The 23246-nt window shown below is 41.6% G+C and overlaps 1 protein-coding gene across 2 annotated transcripts in view; it reads right to left on the bottom strand.

Annotated features, from left to right (window-relative positions):
• suclg2 (succinate-CoA ligase, GDP-forming, beta subunit) overlaps positions 1–23246 on the bottom strand; it is a 139213-nt gene that overhangs the window by 64385 nt on the left and 51582 nt on the right. For both annotated transcript variants that reach the window (XM_012960976.3, NM_001083347.1), the window contains 2 exon segments: positions 19595–19691; positions 897–1058 (listed from right to left, as the gene is read on the bottom strand). In XM_012960976.3, the coding sequence (XP_012816430.1) occupies positions 897–1058; positions 19595–19691 (259 nt within the window).

The following is a 23246-nucleotide window of genomic DNA, read 5'->3' as shown; positions in this document are numbered from 1 at the left end:
CTTAGACCGATTCGGCAGCTTATTGGCCCGTGTATGGGCACTAACGACAGGCCTGCCCGACCAACATCTGGTCTGAAATCGGCCACATCTCGATCGGGCAGGTTTAAAAATTAGTCAGATCGCCCCAGGAACAAACGACCGAATTAGCCCAATATCGCCCACCCGTAGGTGGGGATATCGGGAGAAGATCTGCTCGCTTGGCTTAGCGTGTATGACCACCTTAAGACAGTGGGAGAAAGATGGGAAGAGAGTAATGCAGGGAAGAGAGGCAGTTAGAAACAAATAAAGACACAGACTAATCGGGGAAAGTAAAAGCAAAGGCTGAATGAAAGGAAAACAGAAAAGAAAATAAGGAACTCGACAAAAGCTGGAAGAAAAGGGGCAATGTAGCTTATTGAGCTGCTACTGGGAAATTTGAGAAGGTAAAACCAATTCTATGATAAAAATACCATTTTTGGAGATAAAAATAATATATAACAAAAAACAACTAAAAAAAAATATTCATGGGGTACTAATGAAATCAATGAGCTTTGTAAAGGTGAACTGTTGGTTATTTCTCTCATCCTGTTGTTCCCAGCCTTCCTGCACTTTCCTCATAACCAGGTCATTAAACAAACAGGTTGACCGCAAAAGTTCAGCCGCATTACCGATGATTTTGGTCTACAGCCCACTGCAGGGAAGTGCGCCCCACATAATGGCACACCTTTGTTTTAATCTGTTGGAGACGCTGTGTACATCCACAATACAATATAATGGTATGCAGAACAGAAAAAAACTGTAAGGAATTGAACACTGAACAGCCATTGTCCTGCAAACAAAGGAGCAGAATTATATGGAATCTGTGGAACAAAAGCTCTCACAAACAACATGTCTGCAGCCATCTTTAATCTCCGTACCAAAACAAGCGATGTTTCCATCCATGCCGATATACTTCAGATCGTAACTGTTGGCTTCGTTCTCTATCGGGTCCGTCTCAGAGGTGTCGTCCATGGCAAAGATTTCCTTTTGTCTGAATTCTGCATTGTCATCAAAGTTAATCTTGGCATCAAAGCACACAACTGCAAAGACAAAAGAGGAAAATAATGTAGCATAAAAGTTCAAATGTTGCTAAATAGTCATTGAAATCCATATCTAGAGCTGAACAGATTTAAATCCTCCTGAGATCCGCACAATAAAGGCACCGTTTTATTATCCATCAAAGGCAAGATGGTGAGAGGGAGGGGGTTGGATCTGAAAAAGAAATTGCCTTTATAGCATACAACTAGCAAGTGTCCCTATTGTTTTATACAAATCCGCACAATTCTATCGGCTTCTAATTGAGATTTCAGAGTTACCTTAGAAACATTATACGTAAAGCCGCTCAACATGGAATCACAAAGGGAAGATTATATGGAAATCTTTGGTGGGAAAAGGTTTCTTGAAGGAAGAATATGTAGATAATAGGATTTCTGGGACTCGGAGAGACAACAAGGATTCGGGGCTTCGCAGAAGAACTTTCAAGCTAAACTTTGTTTTTGTTCTGGGATACCTTCATCAGTTGCTCCTAAACGCAAATGAATGTGTCCCATAATTAATTGAGCTACGGTCTGCAAGAACATTTATAGCTGATCCTACAATTTTAGTGGAGAAGAACATGTGAAGAAGATGTGTTATTAGTGGAGATGAGTTTAGTTTGAAAAACCTCCAGTACCACAATAATGAGAATGCTGATAAATGGGCCTCTGAGGGTGAAGACACACGGAGCTACTAGTAGCAGCTACTTGTCGTGGCTACAGAAACAGACAAGGCTGATCATTTACTGATAATTGTCTCTACGTGTGTTTTAGCAGAGGCAATTCTCAGTATTGTCTATGGCAGGACTTTAGTAGCCATGAAAAAGTAGCTGCTACTAGCAGCCCAGTGTGTCTTCACCCTAATAGTTCCATAAAACACATCAGCAGCATAACATGGAATGAACAAAACCCATTCTATTCCAATATGGCTCTGCACGTGCCCTGTGCGTCGGGGATTCTTTTTGGATTAAATAACCAACTGGTCGATACATAAGGGTTTTGAAAAGAAACAAAACTAAATCATTAATATTAGAAGCAAACTTCTTTGAGAACTTTTACTTTTTGTCTGAAATGTCTCGGTTTCCCTAAGCTTTCCTTTTAAAATTGGGTTTTGTTGGGAAAAGTTTCCAAACAGCAGGTATTGCTATTAACCTTTAGCACTCAATATAGCCACTTCCGTTAACTTTGACTACAAACATATAGTTTCAGCTCTAAATCTGCGTTTCCTGGTTAGCGGGCAGCCCGAGCGAGCGAGACAAGGTTGCTGTAGGCTAGGGTTTGATTGCTGCTGTTCCAGGGAGTCGCGCCTTTTATTAAAGGTTTCTGTGGGGGGGAAATCAGGAAGCCTGACTGTATTATTGCCAACAATCTATCATTTCCTTCCTTACACCGATTATTATTTTTCTTTTTTAAACTGGGAAAAAATAAAGTGTACATAACCAGCGGGCACAGGAACCAATCAGCTATGACTGATCCAAATCAAAAGGGAAACAATATGGCACCTCCTACCCATATGTATAAATACAAATATACAGAGAAGGAATGTTCTGGGCACACAATAAGCTGTACCCCCATACTGTACTGTCTAAGGGAAACACTATGGCACCCCCTACCCATATGTATAAATACAAATATACAGAGAAGGAATGTTCTGGGCACACAATAAGCTGTACCCCCATACTGTACTGTCTAAGGGAAACACTATGGCACCCCCTACCCATATGTATAAATACAAATACACAGAGAAGGAATGTTCTGGGCACACAATAAGCTGTACCCCCATACTGTACTGTCTAAGGGAAACACTATGGCACCCCCTACCCATATGTATAAATACAAATACACAGAGAAGGAATGTTCTGGGCACACAATAAGCTGTACCCCCATACTGTACTGTCTAAGGGAAACACTATGGCACCCCCTACCCATATGTATAAATACAAATATACAGAGAAGGAATGTTCTGGGCACACAATAAGCTGTACCCCCATACTGTACTGTCTAAGGGAAACACTATGGCACCTCCTACCCATATGTATAAATACAAATATACAGAGAAGGAATGTTCTTTGCACACAATAAGCTGTACCCCCATACTGTACTGTCTAAGGGAAACACTATGGCACCTCCCTCCCATATGTATAAATACAAATATACAGAGAAGGAATGTTCTTTGCACACAATAAGCTGTACCCCCATACTGTACTGTCTAAGGGAAACACTATGGCACCCCCTACCCATATGTATAAATACAAATACACAGAGAAGGAATGTTCTGGGCACACAATAAGCTGTACCCTCATACTGTACTGTCTAAGGGAAACACTATGGCACCTCCCTCCCATATGTATAAATACAAATATACAGAGAGGGAATGTTCTGGGCACACAATAAGCTGTACCCCCATACTGTACTGTCTAAGGGAAACACTATGGCACCTCCTACCCATATGTATAAATACAAATATAGAGAGAAGGAATGTTCTGGGCACACAATAAGCTGTACCCCCATACTGTACTGTCTAAGGGAAACACTATGGCACCCCCTACCCATATGTATAAATACAAATATACAGAGAAGGAATGTTCTGGGCACACAATAAGTTATACCTTCACACTGTACTTTCTGTTTTAGTAGTTTATTCTTCCCTGACAGATTTATCCCATTCCCCAGACACCCATCCAGCACGCGCGGGTTATATAATTCTGTTTTGGCTGCAGCAGCTCAGGGTGGGTATAACAGAGACAATAGCAGCCAGTCAGTTTCAATAGATGAAAGTAGAGGGGAGCGCAGGAAGGATGAAGGCGCAATGTGAAGCCTACCAGACACGTTTTATTAGTGGAGCCGGGAGAGTGACAAGCCTGCATATTGCTTTATTGCGCCGGCACAAGTAACCAAGAGCTGCCTGTCATTACATCCCGACTGAGCCATAATATCACTCTTTGTAAGGGAAAGTACAGATAGAAGTTACCAGAAGCCAACAACCTCATTTTCACTAGTTTTTCTTTTTTACATTGTCAAAATGGAAATCCTGATCAGGGCCGGAATACATTAAACCAGAGAGCATCCAATTTCTCTTGGGACTAAAAGAATTTTCTCCGAGGTGTTACCTACCCTTTAAATAACAGGTTCCTGCTCATAGTGAAGGGTAGGGGAATATTACAGGGGAGGCTCACTCTGCATTTCGCTTTATGTCTGATGTAGAAAATGACATTTCGCATTTGCCGTTCATTTTCTATGGTTTCTCTATCATTTAACTGTTATTTTCTGCTTCTCTACAGTTTAAAGTGGTCTGGTTGTTAGGAACATTTTCACCCTAGCAACCTGCCTCTGGGTTTGAACCATAAAAGCACTCCATCTAAAGAAACCCCAATACTCATTTTAAAGGGGTTGTTTACCTTTCAGTATGAAGTAGAGAGTGATTCTGAGCCAATTTGCAATTGGTCTTCATTTTTTATTATTTGTAGTTTTTTTTGTTATTTAATTTTCTGTTCAGGAGCTCTCCAGTTTGGAGTTTCAGCAGTGATTCAGTTGCTAGGGTCAAAGTTACCTTAGTAACCAGGGAGTGGTTTGGATGAGAGACTGGTACAGGTATAGGACCAGTTATCCAGAATGCTCGGGACCTGGGGTTTTCCGGATAATGGAACTTTCTGTAAATTGGACTTAAATCTGCTAATCATCATCTAAATATTGAATAAACCCAATAGGGCTGTTCTGCCCCCAATAAGGGGTAATTATATCTTAGTTGGGATCAAGTACAGGTACTGTTTTATTATTACAGAGAAAAGGGAATCATTTAACCATTAAATAAACCCAATAGGGCTGTTCTGCCCCAATAAGGGGTAATTATATCTTAGTTGGGATCAAGTACAGGTACTGTTTTATTATTACAGGGAAAAGGGAATCATTTAACCATTAAATAAACCCAATAGGATTGTTCTGCCCCCAATAAGGGGTAATTATATCTTAGTTGGGATCAAGTACAGGTACTGTTTTATTATTACAGAGAAAAGGGAATCATTTAACCATTAAATAAACCCAATAGGGCTGTTCTGCCCCAATAAGGGGTAATTATATCTTAGTTGGGATCAAGTACAGGTACTGTTTTATTATTACAGAGAAAAGGGAATCATTTAACCATTAAATAAACCCAATAGGGCTGTTCTGCCCCAATAAGGGGTAATTATATCTTAGTTGGGATCAAGTACAGGTACTGTTTTATTATTACAGAGAAAAGGGAATCATTTAACCATTAAATAAACCCAATAGGGCTGTTCTGCCCCCAATAAGGGGTAATTATATCTTAGTTGGGATCAAGTACAGGTACTGTTTTATTATTACAGAGAAAAGGGAATCAATAAAACATTAATTAAACCCAATAGGGCTGTTCTGCCCCCAATAAGGGGTAATTATATCTTAGTTGGGATCAAGTACAGGTACTGTTTTATTTTTACAGAGAAAAAGGAAATCGGTTTTAAAACTCTTAAAAATTTGATTCAAATGTAGTCTATAGGAGACAGACTTTGGTATTCGGAGCTTTCTGGATAACAGCTTTCCGGATAAAAAATGCGTAGAACTAGCTATTCTATAACATACAACACAATCTCCAGTACTACAGATCTACTGGAGCTTCGGGCACCAATTTATAGCTTTCCCAATGTATAGCAAAAAGTGGCCTCCATCCCTAAGTTCCTTGGAGCCAACAACTAAAAATGGAAAAGATTTGCAATATTATGGTGCTCCTTATGCCTCAATAACATCCTACTACATAAAAATGAGCAACGTTTCCTAATAACCTTCTATATGCTCAGACAGATGCCTTCAGCCTTTGGTTGAAGAACACTCCCAGCCTCCCATTGCCAGATTTGTATATAGACCTAATGGTATCTGAGTCTATTACATGGAGAATATGGGTTTATAAGCAGCAAAGAGAAAATCAACACCAGAATTGTATTGTATTATTCTATACCTGGTCAGTATGTGGCCAATATGACTGCATCAAAAGTTACTTCCAATTAGGGTTCCTGATTAAGATCACAATGGAAGGAGAGGACTACATTGTCCTTGGTTACCCCAAGTGCCAAGCTGAAAAACGGCACATTTAACTATCCATAAAGTTCTGGTTCACTGCTATTCAATGTTTCTATACAGATAGATACTTGATAGGGCCCATCAGGGCCTTTTATATGTATCAGGTATCCGGAAGCCTGTTATCCAGAGATCTACAAATTAGGGGAGGTTATCTCTCTCGGGCTCCATGTTATCTCTCTCGGGCTCCATGTTATCTCTCTCGGGCTCCATGTTATCTCTCTCGGGCTCCATGTTATCTCTCTCGGGCTCCATGTTATCTCGCTCCATCTTAACCCTCAGGCTCCATTTTAACCCTCAGGCTCCATCTTACCCCTCAGGCCCCATCTTACTCCTCAGGCTCCATCTTACCCCTCAGGCTCCATCTTGCCCCTCAGGCTCCATCTTACCCCTCAGGCTCCATCTTACCCCTCAGGCTCCATCTTACCCCTCAGGCTCCATCTTACCCCTCAGGCTCCATCTTACCCCTCAGGCTCCATCTTACCCCTCAGGCTCCATCTTACGCCTCAGACTCCATCTTATCCCTCAGACTGTTGCTGAGCCAACTTTCGGAAACAGAGGTGGCCATGGTACATCAGAACCTTTGCTAAACGGATTTGTTCTACTCAGTCTAGGGGGGGGTTAAAAAAAACAAAAAAGTGAAAAAGTGGTTCGGCCCGATTGATTAGCAATTGCTGCTAAAATAGTATGTGTTATAGATATCTGTAATGTGGGATTAGGTAAATGGATTCTAAACGCCGCTTACAATATGGATATTTAATAGAGCCATATTTCCTGATAACAAAATAATTCGACGTTGCAGCTCGGGAAAGCGCTCCCCGACAGTTCAAGATTAACCCATTATTTAATCCGGCGAGTAAACAACTTAATCAAGGCTAAGGCGTTTCATTTAACTCTAATTGGCCGTCGTTATTATTATACAAGTAAACAATCGCAGCGAAAACGGCTTAAAAAACAGATGGCGAGTGAGCGTTCCCGCTGAACGTTAAATTGAAATTGTACCGCTAAATTAATTAAGATTTGACCATAATAGGTTTTTAACCAAAACTAAGGGTTTTTTTCCCTCTATTTATTTCATAGAAAAAATAATTGGATTCTACTGTAAAATAACGTTCGAGCCGATACCTTGCCAACAGCAAAGAACAGCATATAAGTTTCCTGTATGATTAAACGGTCGTTTATTAGTTCATCACCCCCATATTAGTTTACTCCCCCTAGGCTACCAATCCGTGGTATCTTGTAGCTTTTGTAAGACTATAGTAGAGCAATGGGAGGTGAAAATGGAAACAAAGGTCGGAGGTAGCGATGCACAGGTTGTACTGAAACCCTCAGTACTCATGGGGGGGGGTCCAAGCTAATATACTGCCTATGGGGGGGTCAAACTTCTAACAAGGCTCCTTGCCCCTTTTGACTTGCCAATAACACCTCACCCGCTCCGCCGACATAACCACCCACCCTATCTGACGGCATTGGAGGAAATAGGACAAGTTTTGAAAGAGTGTTTGTGGGTTAAGTAAATTCCCATCCAATGCATTACTAGACAGAGGCTCAGAGAACAATCGTGTTTCACACAAGTCTGAAACGGCAAACAGAGTCAAAAACAACACTGCTTTCTCTCAGAGGGAGCATCAGGTCTGCTGTGAACCTCTAAAGTTCCCCATACACGGGACGATTCTAGCTGCTGATATTGGTCCCTTAGACTGATTCGGCAGCTAATCGGCCTGTGTATGGGCACTGCCGACGGGACTGCCTGACCGATATTTGGCCTGAAATCGGGCAGATATCAATCAGCTCATTGATGCGGTCCCCAAACCGACTTCGCCTATACCCGTCGCTCTAATTTGATTGTTTGGCCCCAGGGCCAAACAACCGAATTAGCCTGGATTGGCTTGATATCGAACACCCATAGGTGGGGGATATCGGGAGAAGATCTGCTCGCTTGGCCACCTTAAGTCAGAAGATGTTAGAAGTTTTGCAGTTGAAGCCCCTTTTGAGGTCAGAGGTCCTCTTGCTCATAAAACAATTAAAGATTTAAATCCCACCTTATGTGACCTTTAAGATGGGCTTTCAAGTGTATTTAGTAGAGCAAACAGGCTTTTTCCTCAAATCTCACTAGCTGGCCTTTAGGATGAGCCACCTTGCTACTGCTCCAAGTTCCTCTCCCCCCCCACCTCAGCGGGGGCAACTCTATGGAGTGAGAAGTATTACTCTATGTTTTAAGGTTGTATCCACACTGGTAGAAAGTATCATCACTTATTCACATACATGGAGCTTGGACACTGGCCAAATGACATTTGGAAGGTCAGAAGCTCCAATGAGAAAAGCCATTCCTTAATAGCAATGAGCAAAATTTTTCACTGGGTTTCTTTGTAGGCCCATAGACTCCAATGGCAGCAAAGAAAAAAAAGTGGTAAAAAGGAAAAAGGTTGCCGTAAAATACCATTCTTACTTCTATTAAAGGAGAAGGAAAGGCTAGTAAAGAGTTAATCCCAAGCCGCAGGCATACCTTCAGTTCTCTCAATGGTGAGAAACGCTCGCTCCTGCACCAGGACCCAGACCGCTGTACATGCTCAGTTAGTTAGACTATGAGGAAGCTTCCTGCTGATTGGCTCAGATCCACATTCCTAAGGGGGGGGGGGAGTGAGTTCTTATCATTCTTGAGGGAGGGGGGAGCAGGAGAGAGGAGAGAGCTGCGTGTCTCTGGCACAGGAAAACAGAGAGACAACAAATCCTGTTTCTTTTGACAGAGAACTCAGTGCTTATGGCTGTATTTACATAGACCTTTCCGATAAAGCTTACTTAGTCTTTACCTTTCCTTCTCCTTTAAAAAGTTCTACAGTTCCTGTGAAACCCATAAAATTGGCAAGAAAACTGTTTCCAAAACCAGCACGACGCCCCTTTCAATAAAAAGTGCCCACACCTATTAACAAGCAGAAACACCTTTTAAATAATCAAGTCTTTTTTTTTTTTTTTTAAATTTATATCGAATATCCAGGCAGTTATGAATTCATTCTGTGCAGAAACACTGGTGACCAATTTCAGGCATTACATTCTAAGGGCCCTCGAGACATGGAATGGCTTTAGCGTTACACTTCCTTTTCCTGTCTGCACATGGATAGAACCAATAACGGAATTGGACAAAAATAAAAGGGTTCTGGGTTTTGCTCAATTCCTCTTTATTGTGTGCAAAGCACTCCCTACAGCAGTGGTTCCCAACCTCCCTAATGCCGTGGACCCTTTAATACAGTTCCTCATGTTGTGGTGACCCCCAACCATAAAATTATTCCTAAGCCCATCGGAAATATGTGTTTTCTAATGGTCTTAGGCGACCCCTGTGAAAGGGCCTTCCACCCCCAAAGGGGTCCCAACCCACAGGTTGAGAACCGCTGCCCACAGGGTTGAATACATGTGGCCTCATTTGTTCCCCGTTCCATCTGCCTATCCCTTCCCCAATCAGCCCAAACACCCCCCCCCACCCTCTGGAAGGAAATCCTGCCCTTTTTACCCCCACCTGGATCCACTTCTCTGACCAGGCCCATGACGGAACTCCTTCTTGTCCTCCTTGATGGCAAAATGTAAAAACAGTACAAGTACAATTATATAAAGCGGCGATGCACCAAATACACTTTTTAGTTCGTAAAGGATTCAGACGAAAACTGAACTGAAATCCTAATTAACATACCCTAATTAGGTTTCAGAATGGTTAAACTTCTTTTTTTCGGATTCGGTTCAGCCAGGACCGTGGATTTAGCTGAATCCGAACCCTGCCGAAAAAGGTTGAATCCTGGATTTGGTGCATCCCTAATTAAAAACAACATTAACACCTGCTGGTCATTTCTGCCCAGCGGTTACAGTCGGCAGAAAATAAATTTCATTTTAATTTTCAAGGAAAGTCTGTGATGTTGCTGTGCTTAGAACTGACCAAAGAAACACTACAGGACTCTTCTCTGCTCACTAACTTCATTTTCTAAGCAGAGCAACTTTGCAAGATGTACATCAACAAATTTCATGAAATCACTATGGAATAATAAAGCATTTAAACAAAGAAATAAGATGGCAAGATCGAAGTTGGACGCTCTGTACATTTCCCTGGTTCAGAAAATATCATAAAAAAATCAATTAACAGTTTCAATGAAAACCTTTTAGCCCCAAAGATGTCTGTGTCTGACCTTCCTGCTCTCCAACAGCTTCATTTCATTATCCTGCATTTATTTTCCATACTTTGCCACCTACCTAAAGGCAATGTGAATAATCTTATTTTGACTCCTCGGTGGCTGAATTACGAAGTAATTAATACGTTTAGCAGATTCTTCCTGCGATGGTTCAAATGAAGCAACTTAATGCGCTTTTAATTGCCATTAGACAAGCCAGTTATCACGCATTTCAGTACATCATTTAGTCTGTCTCCGCCGCTAATTAATTAACCCGCCGAAATTGACATTAAGTGACAATGAAATGCTGTGATGGGAGGTTCAGCCTCTCCGTGTTTAGCAAACGTATGGCACATGTAGAACACAACACCCCGCCATTTTATCTTTGTGTAATCGCCTCCATTATCTGACTTCTATCGATGGGCAAGTTGGCCCACAATCCAACCATCTTTTGATGGTAAAGCAGCCTATGGTTAAGAACCGCTTGGTACGAAATGCGTAAGGCTTCTGTCTATTGTTTTATGGATTAAATAAACTATGAACTTTTTATGAAAACTACTAGCTGCTTCTTTTGACTTTCTGATGCACTGTGGATACCAGAAGAGCCTGCCTGCTGTTTTTTCCTGTGTATTCCTGTATGGCTCCCTAAGCTGAAGGTCTGGGGCATGAGCACCTGGACCCACCTGATTTGGGGGTAAGATTCTACATATACACGACCACTGCTATTCCTGTGATAAAATTGTGCATTTTGCACAATCCAACCATCTCTTTTATGGGTTGGTGGTGGGTCCAAACACCTGTACACTTACTTCTTTTAATAAAAGTATTGGTAAACATGCCCCTTTAGCCTCCAATCTGTGGTTTCACCCACTCCATAATGTCAATGGTTGGACCAAACCACAGCAACAGAGTATTTGGGTTTGGAGGGGTATGGGAAAAGGGGAGGTAAGGGAAATGAGAAGATTGAAATTCAGTTGACCCACACTTGTTAAGGTGCCCATACATGTGAAGATTCGCTCGCTTGGCAAGGTCGCCAAGCGGGCGGATCTTCACCCGATATCCCCACCTACGGGTGGGCAATATCGGGGAACATGTAGGCTAATTCGATCGTTTGACCCTGGGGCAAAAGGGCAGTCGGTTCGGGGAACGCATCAATGAGCCGATGAGGTCCCTGATCCGACTGAATCTTTTAACCTGCCCGATCGATATCTGGCCGATTCCAGGCCAGATATCGGTCGCGTATGGCTGTTGTTTCTGCCCCTACACGCGCCGATAAGCTGCCGAATCGGTCCAGGAAATACGCACAGTACGAAAACTTAGAAAAAATAAAAAAAATTTATATTTGGAAGCAATCGTACTTTGATAAATGGGGGCATACATGCTACAATAACGACTACTGGTCATTCGTACCCTACACTAACATTCAGGGCTGAATCATCAGATATGGAGATAGAAACAATAGGAATTCTAGCCCTATCAGACGACTCAGCCCTAATCGCAGTCTTTGCTCTGTCTTTTGTCCTGTCCGATCGATGAAATGACTAATATCCAAGGCTTTTGTGATATCGGTTGACTTGTGAATCAACCATACATGCATTGAATACCATAGAAAATCTTGTTTTGTATGATAATATCGGTATATGTATGGCCAGCTTTATTTACACCCCAAATCTAACTTTCCTGCTCCATTGAAATGTACAGAAGCATCACCCAAGCAGTGGAGCAGGCAGGAAAGGGTGCAGGGGATGACATTCAATGACTTCAAATCCAGGTTGGCATCTGTACTGAATATACTTAGTTATTATTCCTTTCAGATACAGGTATGAGATCTGTTATCCAGAATGCTCGGGACCCGGGGCTTTCCGGATAAGGGATCTTTCTGTAATTTGGATCTCCATGCCTTTTGCCTACTTAAAAAATAATTTAAACATCATTTAAACCCAATAGGCTTGTTTGGCCTCCAATAAGGATTAATTATATCTTAGTTGGGATCAAGTACAGGTACTGTTTTATTATTACAGAGAAAAGGGAATCATTTAACCATGAAATAAACCCAATAGGGCTGTTCTGCCCCAATAAGGGGTAATTATATCTTAGTTGGGATCAAGTACAGGTACTGTTTTATTATTACAGAGAAAAGGGAATCATTTAACCATTAAATAAACCCAATAGGGCTGTTCTGCCCCAATAAGGGGTAATTATATCTTAGTTGGGATCAAGTACAGGTACTGTTTTATTATTACAGAGAAAAGGGAATCATTTAACCATTAAATAAACCCAATAGGGCTGTTCTGCCCCAATAAGGGGTAATTATATCTTAGTTGGGATCAAGTACAGGTACTGTTTTATTATTACAGAGAAAAGGGAATCATTTAACCATTAAATAAACCCAATAGGGCTGTTCTGCCCCCAATAAGGGGTAATTATATCTTAGTTGGGATCAAGTACAGGTACCATTTTATTATTACAGAGAAAAGGGAATCATTTAACCATTAAATAAACCCAATAGGATTGTTCTGCCCCCAATAAGGGGTAATTATATCTTAGTTGGGATCAAGTACAGGTACCATTTTATTATTACAGAGAAAAGGGAATCATTTAACCATTAAATAAACCCAATAGGATTGTTCTGACCCCAATAAGGGGTAATTATATCTTAGTTGGGATCAAGTACAGGTACCATTTTATTATTACAGAGAAAAGGGAATCATTTAACCATTAAATAAACCCAATAGGGCTGTTCTGCCCCAATAAGGGGTAATTATATCTTAGTTGGGATCAAGTACAGGTACCATTTTATTATTACAGAGAAAAAGGAAATCATTTTTAAAAATGATCATTATTTTCTTATAATGGAGTCTATGGGAGATGGCCTTTCCGTAATTTTCTGGATAATGGGTTTCCAGATAAGGGATCCCATACCCGTACTGATTTGATCATTTAATCATTCGTCAAAATATGTTGGTCGACCACCATATTGGCGTTAGAGTTGAGTGTCAGTGCTGAGCTCTAACACCTCACAGAATTGCTAAGCTCCAAGAAATGAAAGTGCATTAAAATGAATTATTTGGCCAAAATAAGTTTCTGTATTACCATCAATGTGGGAAATGGCTAGTACAGCTCAACAGATATTTTTCTTTTTTCCACAAGCGGTAACAGAAAATAACAATATATTTGCCCTGATGTCTCCTAACTCAGTGCCTTTTACCCATGTAATGGTTTAGTACAAGACAACACTTACTGAATGAGAAAATAGTTTTTTATTTGGTAAAACGCCTTGTACGCGTGTAATACAGTAAGGATTTTAATCTCCAGAACAAGGCTATTTTCTTCCTAGCGGGCTGCCAATTCACCTGGCATTGATTAAGTGGCACCGGCCCGCGCAGACAGAATGATTACTACAGTTTGCACAAAAATTGATTTCAAAACTTAGAAAGAAAAAAAAAAAAAAAGGTCCTGTCCACTATTTCAATTTGATTTGAGCGATTTAAAATATGGATCTTCTTCCCATTAAAAAAAACTACACATGATGCATCAACAACGCGCCCCCTTCTTGATGGAATGCGGAATTGCGAAGGTACGAATGGCAATTGAATTGGAATCTCATTACTGGACAAAACAAACTGATTGCTTGTATAATACAAATATGGGAGTGAAGCTACGAAGCTGAACGACTAACATGGAGAGGTCTGAACGTGTCTCAGACATCAAGCATCCGGTATGTTCCAGTTGAGGACCCATACAGGTCCATTTTGGATGATTTGGAAACTACAAGATCTTCGGAATGTACACTAGTGTTCCAAGCTTGTATGTTTTTTTTACATCATCATTCCGTACCCTCTAGTGAAGCAATCCCCAACCATTCGCTCGGGGGCAACATGTTGCTCCCCAACCCCTTGGATGTTGCTCCCAGTGGCCTCAAAGCAGGTTTTTATTCTTGAATTTCTATCCTGAAGGCAAGTTTTGGAGACATAAAGACCATGAGTATTAACAAACAGAGCCGCCAGTCCACATGGCGCTACAAAATAACCAATTACAGTCTTTTTTGGTCACCCCAGGAACATTTTTCATGCTTGTGTTGCTCCCCAACTTTTTTTATTTTTAAATGTTGCTCATAGGTTAAAATGGTTGGGCACCCCTGCTCTAACGAGTGCTTGAATGGTGCAAATTTCATTAGCAACAGGACAATTATCAAAATTTCTCCTTAGACCTGCTAGTCCAGTGTGTCCTCTTTTTAGATGTGCTGGTGAATCCCGGGGGTTCTGGTCCACTTGTGAGTCCCTGCTGGTGTCATCACACTACGACAAGCACAGCGAGGCATTGGAGGGTCTGCTTCTTGACACTCAAGTGTTTCTATTGGTTGAGTGTCAGCCAATCCTTGTTTTGCCTTCAACTTGTTTTTTTCTGTCAGATGGCCCTTGCCCAAGCTGGCTTCTGTTTAGTCAGATTCTGCTCAAGCCTGTTATTGCTATTCTGTTTTTTTCTGCTTATCAACCCTTTTTCTGTCCTTGATGACAGTTCTTGATGTCTGCCCTGACTTTGATTACAATTTTGCCTAATCTATATTTGTAGGTACTCTTACTCTATGTCTGATGTCTGTAGCGGAGTGAGTTCTCTGTTAATGCCACTAAAGAAAGTTCTGGGGCCACAAAAGAGTGTCAGAGAAGACCAGAGCTAGCAGAGGTCTCCCTGTGTAAAATGTATATGGAAGCAGTAGAATTCTTAATAAATCGGATGAAAGTGGGTGTAGGGCTGGCCAGACCAGGGGTGAGTGAGTGTAGGACAGGCCAGACCGGGGGTGAGTGAGGGTAGGACAGGCCAGACTGGGGGTAAGTGAGTGTAGGACTGGCCAGACCGGGGGTGAGTGTAGGACAGGCCAGACCAGGGGTGAGCGAGTGTAGGACTGGCCAGACCGGGGGTGAGTGGGACACAGTTGGCCAGGCTTGTAGTATATTGCAATATATGGACAAACAACCCCTGTTTTGCTTAATGGGAAGGGCATTGCTTGGCAGCTTAATACACTGAATGTCTTAATGTCCTTTATATGTTAATAATGGGTGAGTGCAAAAATGATAGACATGGAGGTAAAAAAATAAAGGCTTATTATAAATAAAGTCTAATACAAATGGCTTCTGTAGTAAAACCATATCAATATTGGAAATTAAAAAACCCCTAGCAATTCATTTCTTCAACAAATGCAGCTTGAATACTCGGCCCATTACTCATGAGCAGATTAGGGTGTTACAGTTCTATTTAGACTAAAGCTGCCCATACACATTAGGATTTTGAAAAGAACGTTTTCGTTATCGTAGGACCAGGCTTATCCCGAAACGATTGTTTAAACCTACAATTTGTCCATCAACGACCATTTCCAGCAATATCGTCTGGCTGAGGCTCGGAAAACTACCTGTTTGGTCCTGCACACAACTGGACAATGGAAAAATGCAAATGTTAATGACCTATACAATCCCTATATATCACTATGGGTTTGTTTTGATTAACATTTCCAACACTGGTGCTAAATTCTAGTCTCTCTGTTGGCCAATGGTGGAAACAGACAGACAAGTTGCATTTTTAAAGCAAGGGACTTTGGATTTGTGTTCCAAGAGCCAGAAAAAGAAGCAGCGATGTGAGTGACAGGAAAATACATATCTCCATGAAAAAGTGGCAATAATTTCATTGAAAGAATATAATTTTTCTCTGACGCAGGAACATTCGGTATAACACTATTTTCAGACACAAATATTTTATGATGATGATAGTGTCCCTTTATATTCAATCAAAGGCAAGGAATTGCCAATCACTCTCAATCAAGGGCCACTGGTACTCCAAGCTCTTTTCTCATTTGAGATATCTCTATCTATATCTATCTATCTATCTATCTATCTATCTATCTATATATATAACATTACTGTTATAGCTCCTTTACGAATACAAAAGTCACAAAATAAGTAAATGTGCAGAACCTACATATTTTCTATAGCTTAGCAACTGGGAAGCCATAAATGACAATAGGTAGGTCTGAGCTTGAAAGACTCTCCCGGTTTTATTCAGGGTATAATGATCGGCAGGCATCTGTAAATATATCATTTAGCTTCTAGCTTAGTGCCTTTTTGGGAGGATGTGGGACAGGATAGAGAAGGAGGAGAATAAACGCAGGAGACACATAATACCAAACAATATGTGATGGAGTAAAACAGAAAAGGAACATTTCAAGTAGAACATTTTAAAGCTGTGTGAGCACTCAGTCGGGACATGGGGTATAAAATGTAAGGGGCAATATACGCCTGCACTAAACACGAGCCCAATAAACAAGCTCACCTTACTATAGAACATATAATTCTTGTTCTTGCCATATGTTGTAGCTCACAATACAGAACAGTGATATTAGAGATAACTCCCCCACTGGCTCAGGAAGTCCTGGTAGCCGTAACCTATGCCCTGGGGGTGGGATGTCTTCCCATAGGCCCAGTAGTTGCTGCACATAGTTTGGGACCACATTCCTCTTTGGTCTCCACATGGTGTTGGGGCTGGATGAGCCGGTAAGCCTGGAGCATAAGGCACAATATGGAGCTTGATGCTTTAAGGCAGGGATCCCCAACCACATGGTTACTCCATGGGGACTGCTGGCCTGAAGGAGGCTCTGCTTGGAGTAAAACTTGGTCTTTTTGATTCCAAAATTTGTCTCCAAGTCAGAAATTTAAAAATGGCACCTATTTTGAAACCACTGGAAGCAACACACAAAAGGGGGTGGTGAGCGGCATGTTTCTTGCAAGCCACTGGCTGGGGATCACTGCTCTAAGGAAAATACGGAAATGAGTGAAGTCAAAAAAAGGGCCCCCATAAATGAAATGTAGACAGTGGATACCTTGTATAAATCTAGAGTGGAAGAGTACATATGCTGAGGACTTCCCATACTAGCCAGTTGAACTGAAGAAGCTGCTCGGATGAGGAGTGAAACGTCTTCAATGATTACTTAACAAGTCCAGTTGCTTTAGATTTATTTATACTAGATATACCATGACCTGGATGAATGAAAATCTTCATAGTCATATAGACAGTGGATAGTATTTTCTGCCATATCACACTCCTAGGTGTTTTATGTTACACAGGCTAACTACAAATAGCAGTTTGTGCTCTACAGAGGAGATAAAAGGTGGGGTAGTTCCCAGAATGCAACTCACCACAGGCTGGAACCCAAGTGAGTGGAACTCAGGGCACTGTGTATAACTCCTTGGGGCACCCACGAGGCAGCTTTAGACTGGGAGATAGAAGCTACGGTGTGCTGGTAAAAGCCCAACAGAACTCTGTGTGCTGTGCCACTGCACCTAAAATATTTTATGCACTGAGGACTAACTTGTTCTTGTTCAAAAAAATTTTACGAACCATGGGCACCCTTCATTGTCTCAAGCAACTGTGTCTGTTGGGAGTTAAAGTTCAGCAGCATCGGACTTTTCCTCCACCTACTGTGAGAGAACTGGTCATAAATGTAACAGTGTTCTGCCTGGGTGCAGCTTGATTTAGGTCATTACAGCCCAGAAGATCAGGGTTGAACTGGGCCAGGGGGACAAGTGGAAAAAACCCCGGGGCACTGCTGACCAAGACCCAATCCCCTGTCGCTCCTCAGAGTCCCATTCCCCATTCTGACCCTGCTAGAAATGGTAACACTGGTTTAAGCGAATAACAAAAATTTTGATTAAAACAATAGGCAAAAAGAAGGCCTTTTAACCAAACTCATGTTGAACAAGGGGGTATACTGCCCCTTTAAATGCTCTGAACATGGGCATTTGTTGGCATTACTACAGCTAAAGAATGTCTTTGTTCAGTGGACTTTCTGTTGAAATGAGTGTGGGGACATTTGTTTCATAATTGATATCTTAATTCCAAGTTCCTGCTAGTTTTAATTAATGAGCAATTAAACTTTGCATTCCTCATATATCTCCCACGCAGCCCACGTTCCCTCTTTGCTGCTCTGCCCTAGCTCAGATACCTAATACTTTGTTCTTCTCATACAAATTGCAGTGAAATTTAGGGGAAAATGATCATGAATTAGCATTTAATCTAGTGATCCCCAACCAGTGGCTTATGAGGAACATGTTGTTCCCCAACCCCTTGGATGTTGCTCCCAGTGGCCTCAAAGCAGGGGTTATTTTTAAATTTCAGGCTTGGAGACAAGTTTTGGTTGAATAAAAACCAGGTGTACTGCCAAACAGAGCCTTCTATAGGCTGCTAGTTCATATAGGGGCTACCAGAAAGCCAAAAGCAGCCTGTTTTGGCACCCCAGGACCTTTTTTAAGCTTGTGTTTCTCCCCCACTCCCCCAGGGACCCCTTGTTTAATCCCAGGCTTGCATATGTGAAGTCCCAATGGCCAATTTTATCCTCTGTGGTTAAAGGCCCCCATACACGGGCCGATTGTAGCTGCCGATATCGGTCCCTTGGACTGATTCGGTAGCTTATCGGCCCGTGTAGGGGAACCAACAACTGGCCTGCCCGACCGATATCTGGCCTAAAATCGTCCAGATATCGATTGGGCAGGTTAAAAAAATTCAGTCTGATCGGGGACCACATCAGCTCGTTGATGCGGTCCCCGAACCAACTGCGCCTTAACAGTTGTTATAATTCGATCGTTTGACCCCGGGGCCAAACGACCGAATTAGCCTAAATTCCCCCGATATCTCCCACACGTAGGTGGGGATATCAGGAGAAGATCCACTCGCTTGGCGACCTCGTTAAGTGTATGGCCACCTTTAGTTAGAAGTCCCATTGGTGCATAAATGCCTAGAAAATGCATTGCTAAGGAGAATCCCTTAGAATGAAACCGGTCAATAAATTGCTAGAAAGTTAATTAAGAATCATTAGGTAGCAATTATTGAGTGAGCGAAGATGGATAATGATGATTTATGCGAACACAGTGAAACACAGGGGCAAAAAACATCAAGAGACATATCTTGGTTGCGAAAATGTAATTTTCAGTTAGTATTAGTGGGTGTATATATAGTTTATGTATGTGAGTGTATAGATTGGTAAGTATAGGGTGTGGGTACTGGGTTTACTTGGATGGGTTGAACTTGATGGACTCTTTTTTCAACCCTATGTAACTATGTAATTAACTGACACACCAATGTTTTCTGTAACCTTGTTATAAGCTAACTGGGGTGCTGACCCAATGCTGGACCTTTGGGGCTTTGAAATAAATAAAACGTCGGAAAACTACTGATCTAATGGGTATACTGAATTGATCAATCGGTTCTCTTCTTCCATTGCTATCATTTTAGAGAGCTGCTCTTGCCTACGGACCATACCTTGTCCCTCTGGCGTTTCTCCGAATGGGTTGACCTCAACTTGCGTGGCGTCCACTTTCAGGAAGAGATGGTACAGCCTCTTAATTTGCTCGGCGGCCTGCGTTTCATTAAACACAGTAAAATCATGATGTCAATGTTCCGGTGTAAAATATCAGTATTTTATCAACTCCTCAATAACAGCTTTACACATTTGTGTATTACAGACACCGGCACAACTATTTATCATTCATTTTTAAAGTGGATTTCAATACAGGTGGAAAAAAAAAAAAAGTGCCGTATTGGATTGATGGGAAATTGTTGCTGCGCTAATGCAAAAACACTCGGTATTTCATATATTTCTTCTATTTGCCATCTAAAAGGCGATTTACTTTACGTGGAATCAATGCACTCAAAATAATTGTATCTAACAGGGGAATAGTGTACCAATGTTTTTCCAATAGCTGCAAAACAGAAATGTAATTGCGGAATGTGAAATGGGGGGGAAACGCTCTGCTCTCTGGTTGGAACTCGCAGATACAATTCCGTAGCGCAAAAGTACTTTTAGAACGGAGGAATAATGTGGGGGAAAGTATTGCAAATGCAAAAGGATCAATTGTATTCTCCTTAAAGTAGGGTTGCATCAAATCTAAATGGGCAAGCTTAAGTAAAAGAAAAATGAAATATCTAACTCTTTCCATTAAAACCAGACAGAGCTGAATCCAAACAGAAAGGTAATTATATCTTAGTTGGGATCAAGTACAGGTACTGTTTTATTATTACAGAGAAAAGGGAATCATTTAACCATGAAATAAACCCAATAGGGCTGTTCTGCCCCAATAAGGGGTAATTATATCTTAGTTGGGATCAAGTACAGGTACTGTTTTATTATTACAGAGAAAAGGGAATCATTTAACCATGAAATAAACCCAATAGGGCTGTTCTGCCCCCAATAAGGGGTAATTATATCTTAGTTGGGATCAAGTACAGGTACTGTTTTATTATTACAGAGAAAAGGGAATCATTTAACCATTAAATAAACCCAATAGGGCTGTTCTGCCCCAATAAGGGGTAATTATATCTTAGTTGGGATCAAGTACAGGTACTGTTTTATTATTACAGAGAAAAGGGAATCATTTAACCATTAAATAAACCAAATAGGGCTGTTCTGCCCCAATAAGGGGTAATTATATCTTAGTTGGGATCAAGTACAGGTACTGTTTTATTATTACAGAGAAAAAGGAAATTATTCGCTCGAATTATTTGCTTATAATGGAGTCTACGGGAGACGGCCTTTCCGTAATGCGGAACTTTCATGGATAACGAGTTTATGGATAATGGATCCTATACCTGTACTTCCAGCACCATGGAATCTACAATCTATAGGTTTATGCTATATCCATGAGTACCAGACTTGAACAGAACCAACATCATTTTGGGTTATCAAGAAGACCAGCATTAGGGAACTGGATTATTATCATTATGGTAGAGCAGGTTTCGATTAGGTTTTATGGGGAATAGTCAGCTGTCTAATATCTTCATGTTAGGGTGGCAATTAACTTAGGATGCAGTGGTCAAGTGAGCCGGAACTTAGGGTAGGAAGCAAAGGCATGTACCTTGGGCTACAGTCATGCATGGGTCTGGTTGGGAAGACCTGTGTGCAACCTGCACCCACTGACTGACCCACAAACTGGAAGTGGCATACCTGTTGGCAGGAAGTGACCTCACTCCGGATGCTCAACTGGGTGGTTCAACGTTGGGACGAATAGTTCCTATCTGCTCAACTATATTGAGTCTGCTGCACAAAGCACTTGAGGGGGCGTTTGTTTGTTAGGGGGCTGGTGGCAGCGATCAAGCAGGCAAGGGGTAATAAGGGGACTGGGGTGGCGGGGAGCACAGGGTGGGATGAGGTTGGTTGGCCTTGGGCACCTGTATCACTTTGCCCAACTCTGGCAGTTGCACAAGCTCTTTTAACAAAACCTTTAATCAACTTTGAATAATTTGTTACTCTTTCTGGGCAAGGCATGGTGCCAAGCACTGCTACTGAACCCATATGCAAAGAGACTGGTGTTAGTATTTTTTAGTGACTCATTTGCAGAGACTGAAGAGCAGGCTACATATTATTGTTGAACCAGTTTAGGTGTGCTCTTAGGTAAATCCATCCTTTACATTGGCTACACTGCAACCTTATCCGCCATATGTAATAAAAGGCACTAAGTTTGCCCAGGAGCTGTAACCCATAGCAACCAATAAGATGTTCGCTTTTAAACAGGTGACCAGTAAAAGCTTCTCGCCGATTGGTTGCTATGGGTTACTGCAACTGGGCAAACTTAGGGGGAGATTTACTTATCCGCGAACAGTCCGAAGGCGTCCGAATGCGGTTTTTCATAATGATCGGTATTTTTGCGACTTTTTCGTATGTCCCGCGATTTTTTTGTCGCCGGCGCGGATTGGTTTTTCCGCCGTTTACTATTGCTCAATACGAAAGAATCACGACGGCGGCGAAATAGTCGCGCAAAATACGATACAGTCGCGACGGCAACGAAAAATCGCAAAATTTTCGTTTCCAATACGTTATTTTTCCCTTTCGGGATTCGGATTCGTGGATTAGTAAATCTGCCCCTTAGTGTCTTATTACATAATCACTTATATCAGTAGTCAACTCAAGCCAACATTCCAATTCCAAACATGTCTTGCGTGTTTTATAATAAACACAAAAACAAGGGGAAAAAAACACAAGTGTGTGAGGCATTGTGGGAAACGGAGTCTTGCTTGGAGGACTACTTCTTAACTCCTGATACATTGCTACTGTAGCCTGGTTATCTGGGAAAGGGATTGCTACGGCCGGTCCAACTGCGTTGGATTGCCGTTTAATTTACATATACAACATAACTTTGAAAATTGGCCAATTTCGATCATTTCTTTCATTATATGAAGAAACATTTTGGGGTGGAAATCCTTTTAAAAGGGAAACAATGTGGCGGCAGAGAAGACGTGTTCTTATGAGCGAGACCCTGATACTACTGATTTATTGAAAAATATTTAGAAGACGATCCCTCCTAAATGAGTTAGTTTGTGGTTTAAAGGAGAAGGAAAGGTAAAAACTAAGTAAGCTTTATCAGAAAAGTAAATACAGCCATAAGCACTCACAGAAACGCTGCACTCAGTCCTCTATCAAAAGATTTGTTGTCTCCGTTTTCCTGTGCCAGAGACATGCAGCTCTCTACTCTCTTCTGCTCCCCACTCCCTCAAGAATGCTAAGAACTCACTCCCCCCTCTGAGCCAATCAACAGGAAGCTGACTCATAGTCTAACAAACTGAGCATGTTCACCAGTCTGTGTCTTGGTGCAGGAGTGAGGCATTATGGGAACTTTCTTTACACAGCTCAGCGTTTTTTTTTCCCATGAGGCTTCTGATCATCTGAATGGGAGAAATATGGGGAGACTTAAGGGCACTATTGAGAGAACTGAAGGTATGCCTGCAGCTTGAGATTAACTCTTTATTAGCCTTTCCTTCTCCTTTAAGAATGACCAGTGTTCCTTCCCACCCCACCCCCCCACACCTTTTGCCTCTTCATTTCTTCCCCTTTACCCTCTCTATCCCTCTTTATAAACTCAGTTTCACCACTTTGTATGCACTGTATCATCCTTTTACTATTATGATGACTTTGCAGACA

Source organism: Xenopus tropicalis, chromosome 4 (assembly GCF_000004195.4).
Source record: "Xenopus tropicalis strain Nigerian chromosome 4, UCB_Xtro_10.0, whole genome shotgun sequence".
Classification (NCBI taxonomy): Eukaryota; Metazoa; Chordata; class Amphibia; order Anura; family Pipidae; genus Xenopus; species Xenopus tropicalis.
This window is presented reverse-complemented; position numbering and strand designations above follow the sequence as displayed.